The sequence below is a fragment of the Haplochromis burtoni genome, unplaced genomic scaffold, assembly GCF_018398535.1.
Source record: "Haplochromis burtoni strain Fernald_Lab_line unplaced genomic scaffold, NCSU_Asbu1 Contig_9, whole genome shotgun sequence".
NCBI lineage: Eukaryota > Metazoa > Chordata > Actinopteri > Cichliformes > Cichlidae > Haplochromis > Haplochromis burtoni.
In genome coordinates, this window is record NW_024582370.1 from 2,941,008 (window position 1) to 2,953,160 (window position 12,153).

The following is a 12,153-nucleotide window of genomic DNA, read 5'->3' on the forward strand; positions in this document are numbered from 1 at the left end:
GTCTTTTTGTCCTGTCTCGCGGCAGATAGCTGCCCCGTCCGATCAATCAGAGGTTTGTTCCTGTTAAAAGGGAGTTTTTCCTTTCCTCTGTTGCCAAGTGCTTGCTCATAGGGGGTCGTTTGATTGTTGGGGTTTTCTTTGTATTATTATCTTTACTTTACAACATAAAGCACCTTGAGGCGGCTATTGTTGTGGTTATATAAATAAAACTGAATTGAATTAAACCCCCAAACTTATTTGATTATTGCATAATTTTATTGAAAACTACAGCTGTGTTTCTCTCTTTTTCATGTCCACACGCTAGAGCAGGGATCTGAGATTATAATGTTAAGTATCCAGTAGCCGAGCAGAAATGTCAGAAAGGCCAATCACAACAACTAATACTGACAGGAAATGATCATTTATATTTGGCGCCAGCAGATGTGAAGACCTGGGAATGAAACAGCTTGCACAACACATAAGTTCTCATAACAGACTTCACACCAAACCCAGTTAAAGGGATGAAGCGTGGAAAAACCCAGTAAGCAGAAGATGAGGAAATAATACATTTACTCTTCAGTTGCCAAGTTAATACACGGAAGGGATTTCAACCCATCAAATATCAAAGAAGAGTTTCCAACAACTTGAGCCGAACTCAGACAGCATGTCATCCACTTCAAAGCCTTTTAAAGAAAAAAGTAACTGTGAGCAATAAAAGTGAAGACAAATTAAGCCATCTGAACTGTTCTGAAGTAAAATGTATGGATGCGATACAACGTGTTATTATGAGAACAGCTTAATCACTGAGGACTAACATATATAACTTATTTGTTAACTGACAGAGAAGCTTTAGAGTTTAAGGGATACAGCTTGTTAATCTCTCACAGGCACTGGTTTAATTTGGAAATCGTCAGTTGGATAATAAATCTGATGTTCTGAGATGCTATGCTTCTTCCTCGTTCGAAAACTAATTAAAAAGGACAAAGCAATGAAATGTTAGTGATTTGTGAGAAAAAGGAAACCAATGATGTCCAAAGTGCCTTTTGAGCCACAACAAAACACAATGAACAAAGCCTAAAAATTATGCAACACATTCCTGAGAGAATGTTGCACAAATGTTGTGCAGACAGTCTTTTTAAATCTTAACAGGCAGCACTACCTGTAAGACTGACAGAAGTTCATCTGAACCCTGAATCTGCAGGGCAACGGCACAACTTGCTTCTTCCTGAAACAGTCTCACCTTTGTCTCTTTGTAGTTGTCTCAGGAGGCTCTTCAGAGCAGAAGAGCACAGTGAAATGTGGAGATCTATGGATGGAAGCAATCCCCATGAGTAGGGTGAGCTCAGTCTCTGTCGGCTATGAAATAAAAGGCCACTCCATCTGAGAGGGATTTTGTAAGAATGGAATTATGACTCAGAGGAAAAAAAAGAGTGGAGAGAGAAAAAAAGAGAATAGCAGCTCATTTAAAGCATGGTGAGTCAGCCTAGTATTATTTCATGCTCTCAATCCGTGTCTGTCCCCTTGTCACCAGCGTAACCTCCGCACACCCCTCACCCCTCCTGCTTCATAGTGGAGGTCCCTCACAAAGACCACTTTTGTCCTCGTTATCATCGGTTTCACATCTTCTCAGCTCTAATTCTGCATGAATATCTCTGCAGGAAAAATACAAACAGCTCAGGCACACAATGGGGTAGAGGTCGATAAGGTCCCAGAAGCAGAGTAACCGAGGTTTGTAAGGGCTTAGTTGTGTGATACAGACACAGTGACAGACTGAACGTTAAAGAATATGTCATTTTTTAAAGCTAAAAACAGAAATCTTGGTCATGAAATCCATATAAATTTGAGATGATAAATGCAAAAAATGTGCTACACTGTTATACAACAACAGAATCGAAGGAAAAATGTGATTTCCTCCATGTTTAGTAAAGCCAAAAAGAGATTGGAACAGTCTGATGTCCATTGATTGTTTAGAAAACTGGAACATGTTGTGTTGAGGGTCCAGACCCTCAGGCAAGGTAGCAGGACATCATCAGAAGACCAATGCAACAGCCAGGGCCAGAGCTAAACAGGACATCAAACCAACGGGCCCGTAGTCACGTTGTACACTCTGGGACATGAGCACTTAACACATAACCTCAATGTACCAGTAGAGTTATGTCAATATTGCCTTCTTCATAATGGCTGCACATTCATCTGGTTGATTAATAGTCATGACTGGTGGAGAAATACAGTAACAGAGGGTCAGACCGCACATGTTTTTGAAATTATCTATTTTTTTAAATTTAAATTTAATACATTTATATGGGAAAAGCTATTTTTAGAAATTAAAAACATAAAAAAAAATAGTCCATATCAGATCTGGAGGTGATCAGCTCATGGCACTGCTGAGGTGTTACTGAAGCCCATGCTGCTTTGATTGCTGAGCTCAGCTCTATTTCTAGTTTGGATCTTTTTAATGTTCCTCTTGACCATATTCCGTAGGTTCAGATCAGGCAAGTTGGCTTACCAATTAAGTACAATAACGACATGGTCAGCAAACCAGCAGTAATTTTGACACTGCGGGCAGCTGCCAAGTCCTGCTGGAAAAGGAAACCAGCATCTCCATAAAACTGCTCTGAAAAGGCCTGGTAGGTGGCTGCACATGCCATGACACACAGAGCAATCATAGATCATAGATAGTGGTAACTTCATACTGGACTTTAAACACCTTGGACTTTGTTCTGCTCCACTCCTCCTGCAGTTTCTGGGACCGTGACGTACAGCAACAGCCCACGCAAAAAAACTTGTTATGTGTTTGTTAGATGCTCAATGGGTACTAGGTGGCCCAAAGTGTGCCAAGAAAATGTTAATCACATCATTACACCACCAGGGTGGATGTCAAGAAGAAAACCATTTGTGGTGGGGCATTGGTGAACAGTTTACAGATCATCTGAAGGGCCAGGTGCAACTCTTGCATCGGGGGTGTAGCTCAGTGGTAGAGCATTTGACTGCAGATCAAGTGGTCTCTGGTTCAATTCCAGATGCCCCCTATAGAGCCACCAATGAAAAAGACAACTCTGAGAGCAGTTGAGATCTGAAGGGGACCTTAGCTTTTTTTTTTTTTTTTTTTTTTGGAAGACCTTCCAAAAGTCCAAAGAACAATTGCTGAAAACAATTTCTCAACTGAAATCTCCTGAAACTGTCCCTCCCAGCTGCCTAAACACTTGATACAATAAAGAATGGCTCACTATTTTCATGTCGTTCGTGACAAATTCTGGGCCTAGCAAATCATGCAGCAGAAACTCAGATTCATCAGACCAGGCAACAATTTTTAAAGTAATCTGTTGTTCAAACTTTAGAGATGGCTATGCATGAAAAATCCCAGTAGGTCAGTGGTTTGAAATATTCAGCCCACGTGGCACCATCAACCATGCCACATTCAAAGTCACTGAAATGACCTTTCTTCCTTTCTGATGCTTAGTTTTCACATCAGTGGGTCACCTTTACCATGTCTACATGCCTAAAAGCATTGAGCTGCTTCCATGTGATTGGCTGATGATAGATGTTTGCGGTAAATAAGGAGGCGAACAGGTGAACCTAAAGTTCTCTAAATACAGTTTTCAACCATTTTCTCTACTCGACTCTTGGCTGTCTAGGATATCAGCGAATAAAGATATAGGATAAAGAAGTCTTTTGAACTCTAATTATGCAGACCTATTCCAGTAGAGTCCAATAATATAAAAATACAAATTAAAGACATGTTGGTGAGATTGATTCACTACAAATCAAAAGAATTTCAAACAGCTTGCTTCTGTTTGGCAGATATAATCTAGACTCTAGACTGCATGTCAAAGTCTCCTTGGGCAGGATACCGAACCCCACCAAATCCCACCAAACCCACTAAACGCCACCGACCCGCCGAACCCCTAAGAGAAAGTGTGTGAATGTGAGATTAAATAAGCTTAGACATAGAATAAGCAGTTGTGTGAATGAGGCTTGTAGTAAAAAAGCGAGTGCTCACATAGAGTAGACAAGCACTATATAAGAACCAGTCCATTTTCCGTGTATATAAAAAACAACTAAACACACTGGCGTTGTGGAAAGTTGGCTGTGACTTTGACATCTATCAGCGTATAACATGAATTTAATGAAACGAAGGTTGTTCGGATAAATAGCTGATAAAAAAAAATGGTTTGCTGCAGGTCTGTGAAGGACATCCACTATTTCTGTACTGGAGGTCTGCTTTGTTTACAAAACACTACGTACAGTTTAATAGTGCAGTCGGTGCACATCCACTTAATGCAAACACAGTATAAATTGTGATAAAATCAATGAGTAACTGACAGCACATACAGAAGGAACCAACATACAAAAGTGATGAAGAAATATTTCCAGTGTGCTGGGAGCTGAAGTCATTGTAAGTGCCTAATCCTGTTTTGTTTTTCCCCACAGCTTCCAGTATGAAGAAGTAATCATTCTGTTTTCCATAAAATTCATTGCACAATCTGAGCATCCCACCCCACCCCATTTCATTTTACTACAGTACAATAGCCTCCTTGTTTTAGGGACTGGCGGCCTGGATGGCACCATGCTACATTATCATGATATTCCTCCACAGTGTAGCTAAATGGGCTCATTCAACCCAGATGACCTTCTACAAACCCCAAAAGAGCTGCTGGTAGCTGCCCTACAGCACATAATGTAAGCTCATTAAAAATCTCATTTGAAAACTGCTGAGATCTACAGTAGCATCTACTTTTAGTACATCACCTTTGACATGGAAAAGTGGTTAAGAGCCTTTAAAATGTTTTGTCCTATATTGATGGAAAGAGAAAGTAGGCCGTTTCCACTGATGAGTACAGTAACAACATTGTACTCCTTTGTGTCGTGATAATAGCGGGCCCAGACTAACACAAATCAACAAGTGTGAGATGTTTTGTCTTGTTTACTCACAAATTTTAAGAACATTCATATACAGGCAGTTACTGGGAATAATACTGGCTCAGCTTCAAAACGTGGACGTGACCGTCACTATCTTTTTGAAAACAAATCCCCAGTGGCTTCCTGTAAAAAAGAAATTGGTCCATGTAACCGTATTCCCGTTTATGCATGTATTTATAAAAAGACTTAATTGTGATGTTGAACCAAAACAAAAAACTTGGAGTTCTGCAAAATGCGTCATTACTACCATTGGATATCCAATAGGAGTAAGCCTAACAAAAAAGCTTCGGACAAATTTCTTTGTTAAGGGACAAATTTAGTTTTAGGGTGAATTTTTAGGGGAATTTTGAACAAAGACACACATTTAAATTCTCTCCTAGGCTGCTAGTGTCATACTAGTAACTAGGATTCATCACGCCATAGGACCTGTTCCCACTGATATTCCAGGCCAGCTCTCGTGCAATTTGTCATACCTCAGCCTTTTCTCCTTGTTTCTTTTCCTTTCCTTTCCTTGAGACATTTCCTTGTTTCTGCCTTTTCATTAAGAATAGCTTGTTGGCAGCCACCCTTCCATTGAGATCATTTGTGATGGCGAACAGTTGAGGGATCATCTGCTAACGGTTTGGAGCCCGGTACTGCTCTCGTGTAGGGGGCATAGCTCAGTGGCAGAGCATTTGACTGCAGATCAAGAGGTCTCCGGTTCAAATCCGGATACCCCCTGTAATAGCTCAAGAGGGGGAAAAGAAAAAAATATTGGGCGGAATCCTGGCGAGCTGTTGCTCAAGACATCCTAACTGAAGGGACAGGTGCGTCTCTCAGGTCTTCAAGCTTTTTTTTTTTTTAAATGTCATATTCCTGACTTACAGAGATTGTTCGTCTGCAGGAAATTCTCTAGTTTTCTCACAATTTTTATGACCACACTGAACACAATTTCAAGACATGACAAGTTTTTGGCTAATAGCTCTTTGGGAATCACCTTGTCGGTGCAAACATAATCTGTGCTATCTTTGACATTTTTCATAGATTCCATTAAAGAAATATGAAATCATTTTATGTGTTTTTGTGACAGGATAGCAATAACATAATGCCTTTAAATGGTTTTTTGTTTTTGTTAAGCCAGCCATTGTTTTTAGACATAGCACTGGTTCACCCTTTGAGTTAGGGGCCTTTTTATGCTTTACTGATTCATAGGTCAGTGTTAAGTGGCTTAACAAGCATTCCTCTGAAAGTGGTCAAGTACAAGGACTGAACTGTAAGTGAGAGAAAAAGCAGCCACGATCCAAAGATAAAACTTTCAAAGACTTTCAGAAATCCTGGAGAACTATTGCTCAAGACCACTTTTAAAAATTACTAGCATGTCTGACTCCGTGTGTAACGGACATTACATGTTGTTATAATTACACAAAATGTGTTCTAGACCACAAATTTTATTTTCCAGTTTATACCTGACTTTTAGGACCTTCAAGCCTGTAGTTATGTTCTTTATCAGTTGGAGCCCCTCCTCATTGTCCTTCTTCTTCTTTGGTGCAACCCTATAAATACAGTGTACCCCTTTGGCCTCTCCCCTTTTCTACAATTACCCTGTGGGAGAGGTTGGTGTCATTTCTTTCCAGACCCTGTACAACACACATATAATCTATATTTAGCCACCCTGATGTTTCTGATTGTGTGTCTTTAGTTCAATTATTGTCATCATTGTGCCAGTTTTTGTTAGATGCTATAAATGTGTAGTATGTGTGTGCCACAAATGTGTTTTAGGCGCCGTTAATGCTAGCATGAATATATAATTCTGGCTAGCTTGGAAGTTGTGATGGGTTGAGCTAACCCTCTCCCCCACTGTTTGTATTTGGTTGTAGGAGCTGGAGCGAGCAAGTTATTTACTTGGAGGTCTTTCTTTCTTTTACCTTTCTTTGTCAGACACAACGCAAAAACACACCGGTCACACGTGGAAGCAAAGTAAAAAACTGAAAAAAATAATACAATATAAAACATAAATGATGTTTGAAAGTAACTCAAACTGAATGTTTTGAAATAAATATTCTACTGAACAATTGCTCTATGGATGTTGAAATAACATCAAATTAAATATAAATGTATATCTCCATCTATTCTAAAATTATTGTCATCACTTACCTGTTTAAAAAAAACGAACTTATCCTTATTGTCTTTGCTGAGATACCAGGTGACTATGTGTACGATGGACAGCACAGCTCCACTAAGCACAGCAGCTCTCATTCTGACTGGCAACAAGGTATAGATAATGTAGATGAAGAACATTGTCCACCAGATGCCCTCTGATGCACTGTGGGGGGACACGCTGACGATCCCATATACTTGCACTACAATCAGTACCCCGATCACAAGGTAGCTCACAATCCACATGTAATCTTGGTGGAAGCCGTTGCGATTGCACACCACCATCATCGCCAGGAAAAGAGCCATGGCCACAGACAGTACTGAGATGTAGCCAGGTCTGAGGCTTGACTCCGGTTGGAAACAGTGGAAGGTAAGCATAACAACGCACACCACCACCAGAACTCCCATTAGCATGGTCAGAGAGCTCTGGTTGAGCCTGAAGAAGTACCGCTGATAAAGACGTTCCAGCTTGGTAGACTGAAATTTCTTGGATTGAAAAACTCGCACGACCTGCATACAACAGTCTGCGGCAGTCATTGTCTTGCAGCTACCCTCAGAGAACTGTCCTAATTCCTCCTCTTTCCTACCCTTCAGCTCACCGTCTTCGAAGCCCAGATTCACAGCCTTTAGACCCAGATCTCCACCACCAACCATCCGTTTCGCATAGTGGTCTTCCTGCCAGCCACAGCGCAGGCCAAAATTGTTCCCACTGGTGCCTGCCCCACAGTGGTAATTTTGAGGGGCAGCATTAGGGGTTTCCAAGTCCTCCGGGTCCCTCAGGCAGCTCATGTAACGTGGGTTGCATAGTGACGAGCTGTCCTTCCTTTTTTTGCCATTGCGCTCTCCCCATGCTGTCTTTCGCTGGTCCACTCTGCCTGGAAAGAGGTCTCTGGCCCATGACATCCTACAAAACACAACATACAATTGGTAATGTTTCACATAAAACAGTACTGATCTTGAAGCTTTTAATCTCTTTTAATATAGAGATTTGAGAATCGTCTCACCTGTGTTGGCTTAATTGTGTTTAGCAACACTGCGCTCTTTGGCCAGGCCACTAGTTTACCCCAGCGAGCACACACCATGAGCTCAAATTGGCCAAAAGCATCAGAGGGGCGTCTGCATTTGAGTTGCTTTCTTTTGTAGAAACAGTAAGTGTGTCAACTCTATACACCACCGAGTGCCTTTAAAAACCACCTGTTCTCCTGTAAAAGCAAATGAAAAAACAAACACAAAAAACATGTCATATTGTTAAGCAAACAAAGCATGAGGGAATATCACCTGATTGCATTAACATTAATAGTATACATTTTTCATATTACACATATGTTTGGTGTTATAGGGCCTATTTATGCCACTGAATGTGCACGTCTTTGTATGGTTTGCCCATTCCACTTCTTTTCTTTCCATGCCTCAGCCAGCCTGGGACCACACTTTCAAATGTTTTTGTTCTGCCTGCAAAATGCTGAACTGTAAAAGCAGAACCTCCTCTAATTCCTGCCGCGTGCAGCAGGTGCCGTTCATAAGTTTTATCCTGAAACCATGACAAAGAATGCAGCCCGTTCCAACCAGCTCTACACTGATTGCCGGCTTCCACAACTGGTATCAAACACCACTTCTTGGTGGCTAGCACTCTGCCATGCTTTGCCACCGAAATCTGCCCCTAACATCTTGAGTGGGCAGGCATGGGTGTGCTCTATTTGACAACAAAGGCCTACTGAGTGGGAACCATCAGAGATCAAGAGCTCTTCAGTCCAGATTAAATTGTCCATGCTTCCCCCATTAGCTTTGATGACTCACTATAGCTGGATTGTAGCAGTACATGTCAAGGACAGTGCTAACCTCTAAACTCAATAAGCAAATCTCCCAGGCTGACAGAGCTAAGACTAATGGTGGGAAGAGCAAGCATGAAGTGCACACATGTTTATAATCAACAGCAGCCTCTAACATGAAAGCTGCCAAGCTGAAAACTAAAAGGATAACTATTTAACTATATGTTAAATATAACCCACACTGGTGCAAGCTGGGAAACCATCTCTTCCGTAACTATTATTTAATTAAATTCCTTCCTACTTAATAATAGATTAATAGCTGATCACAACATTTACAAACTGGTAAAGTAATTAGCATGCTGTTTCACGTTGGGTGCATTTTTTTTGGCGTATGACCCACTCTGGCACACTGCAAGCATGTGTCCCTTCACCTTCATTTTTCCTGCAGAAACAACCTTAGTCCTCGACTCATCCTTATACATTTACGACAGGTCAGACTGCGACATGCGGCTCTTATGTAATGCAATCTGTGCAGGCATACATCTGCCATAAACCACGAAACGAATCTGTACATTGCACATGTGTACATTGGAATCAGCCGTCCTGCGTGCGTTTAAAAATTAGGACGATGCGTACGAGCAAATATCTGTATTATTGTGCACATTGACACGGAGCAGCAACAGTCCTGCGGTCACCGGCGCTAACATGATTCTGATGTCCGAAAACATGTTTGGCAATTACACGTGTAGGCCCAGGCTGTGTCTGATTAAGGGGCAGTCGGCCGAAGCGCATTACATAACAGGACGCTCTAAGTAGCCACTGAGGCACTGCTCCCAGTGTTCAAATGTAGCCGCTTTAACCACAAATCTCATGGAGACGGCGTTGGACCCGGATAGTCTGGAGTCAGCCGGGAGTGTGTGGGTTGCAGAAGAAAGTGCAGGTTGCCACACATCAGCGCCTCTACTAACTTGTCGTGAGTAAAACATTCCGTTGGGCAACTTCTGCCTTGGCAGCTGATCCTCTGATATCGGATGAATGTGCTATCCAGCTCACAGGACTACTGTACAGTGATAAGGGCTGTAAAAGGGCTACACACCGGGCCTGTTCCCCCAACATAAACGCGTACGTCATTATGTTTGGACTCCAAACAGGTCACTGGGCAAGAGGACGCTGGTGAAACGCTCTGGGCAGAATCGCCAAGTGTCACTCGGCTGATTCGCCTCTTCGCGTTAAATGTCACATTACATAAATGAAGTGATGTCTGCGCCTGTGTACAGTAGTGTACAGTCCCGCTGAATAGTTCAGGCGGCTCAACGCCGCCGCAGTCATCACAGCAAAACACACTCCAGTGCAAGTCAACTGCTCCCAGTCTTTTCCACGGCTCTATCCTTTGACTGCTTTTCAGTGTCGCCGAGCTGTAGCAAATTCACATGGTTGCCCAATACAAAGCTTAAGACATGCAGTGTACTTACCAGTGGACATCCAGTAGGAGTAACCGTAACACTGCAGTGGAGCTTAGTCCTCTCTTCGGTCTTTACGCAGCCGCCGTGACACACTTCGGATGCGGGTCTGTCCTTGTGGAAAGCAAGGGAAAACTGCGAAATTGGCAGGACAGCCTTCTCTCTTCCCAGCCAAAGCTACGACCCTACATTCACAGCGCTCCTCTCTCCCTCTCTCTATCTCTCTCCCTCACACACACACAGTCACACACACACTGACAGTTCCAGTCCAACATTCCCATCCCATTCATGATCGCAGGAGTCCCCCTAGAGGTGACATGCGTGCGTCTCCACCTGCTCGAGTGTGATCCGCTCTCCTGCCCGTCATTATGTCCATTTGTTCCTTCCTCCTCGTTTACTTCACCCTTGTTGTAACACAGCGTGCAGATTAATAGCAAGCTAGGAGAGAACAAAGAAGCTTTTGTTAAGCATTGCATGCAAATATTGTCAAAACACCACCTAGTGGCGATGATTTATCCACTAAAAACTTCCAAAAGTCTCCCGAAGCGATCATGTTGACCTCTAAACTGTTTTTTATTCAGTTCTTACAATCATCACAGTTGGTCTTATATAAAGTACATCAAAACCATTTATTAAGAAACAACTGACTCGGGCTTAATGGCTGCACAGACCACCAAAAATCACTCAGTGCAAACTGTGTGAACTAGGAGCTCAACAAGTGCTCAATTTGCTGACAGGGACAAGGAATATTAAATATTGGGCTTCAGTAAGCACGCAGTATGACTACATTAATGCACACAGTTGTAAGTTAGTTTACTCTGCTTTTACATGGAAGGACTGCTGCATAAATCTATGTTACAGCACCATATTTTACTAATGTGAGCCTAAATATTACTAAAATGGCTTTATATTAGCCAGGGCAACACAAGTGTGGGTGCAGAAGAAAGAGAATAGAAAATGGAAAATTGCTTCTTTTTTTGTTTGTTTTGGTCTTTGCTTAACTTTAAAATACTCCCGAGGCGTCCAACCGGATTTATGTCTCTAATTTAGGAGACTGGTGACAGTCTTCACTTCTCCTTTAAATGCAATTTCATGATTGCTTTGTGTGGGAAATTTATGTTTTTCAAGTGTCTTGAGACTAGAAATCATCTTTGATCTTTTATGCATTGTTGCACTTCAAAACCTGCGTTCACAGAAAAATGTACAAATGTCATCTGTCCAGCATGGTTAACGCTTGTATAGATCTACCTCCAGCTGTTGTAATCCTAGCCAGGTCCACTCCAACCATGCTGGACGCCATCTCAGTCCAATAAATATATTTTGATTTCATCTGTCCAAAACTGTGCTGCCAGTTTTCATTAGCTTCTTTTAATGCTCAAAGTTCCAGTTTGAAGTTTTGTGATGTTTTGAGACCAGATGTGTGTTTTTTTCTCCTTTTTCTTGGACACTGTGTATAGTAGGGGTTGTCCTAATGCAAAATTCTTCACAATATCTGAGCAGTCACTGAAACGGCAGTTTACCACACAGCTGTTCAAAAAACTGTAATTTATAGCTAAACTTCTATTTTTAAAAAAAGTTGTTTTAGATCAACGTTTGTCTTTTCTAGACAAGAACAAAATTTATGAGACCTTCCCGTCAGGTTTCAGGGACTTTCACAATGCTGAGTCTTCTCTTTTAAAAGTAATAAATGATACTCTACTGAATATCTGGTGATTTCTGTACTGGTGATTGTTCCATCTTAGCTCCGCTGGGCCCGAGTGCTACCTTTTACTCAGTCAATCATGATTTACTCATTTAGCATTTGGAACATTGTGTAGGAGTCAAGGGTTTGGCTCGAAACAGGTTTCAGTCTTATATTAAATAAGGGGCTTTTTCAGTCTACATTGGAA

The 12,153-nt window shown here is 41.7% G+C and overlaps 1 protein-coding gene and 1 non-coding gene across 3 annotated transcripts in view; one reads left to right on the forward strand and one right to left on the reverse strand.

Moving 5' to 3' along the window:
* Positions 1–10,678, reverse strand: part of LOC102305533 (adenylate cyclase type 6) — a 30,932-nt gene extending 20,254 nt beyond the window's left edge. Inside the window, exons 1-3 of one of the 2 annotated variants that reach the window (XM_005914809.3) lie at positions 10,277–10,678; positions 8,040–8,237; positions 7,033–7,939 (exon numbers count right to left, since the gene is read on the reverse strand). In XM_005914809.3, coding sequence (XP_005914871.1) covers positions 7,033–7,938 — 906 coding nt within the window. In that variant the 5' untranslated portion in view covers position 7,939; positions 8,040–8,237; positions 10,277–10,678. Of the gene's footprint in view, positions 1–1,219; positions 6,995–7,032; positions 7,940–8,039; positions 8,238–10,276 lie in introns of those variants that run through there. The other variant, XM_014339409.2, reaches the window with a different exon arrangement.
* Positions 2,937–3,008, forward strand: trnac-gca. Its single transcript has one exon. It is a non-coding gene; the product is annotated as a tRNA-Cys (tRNA).
* Positions 10,679–12,153: the final 1,475 nt, after the last annotated feature.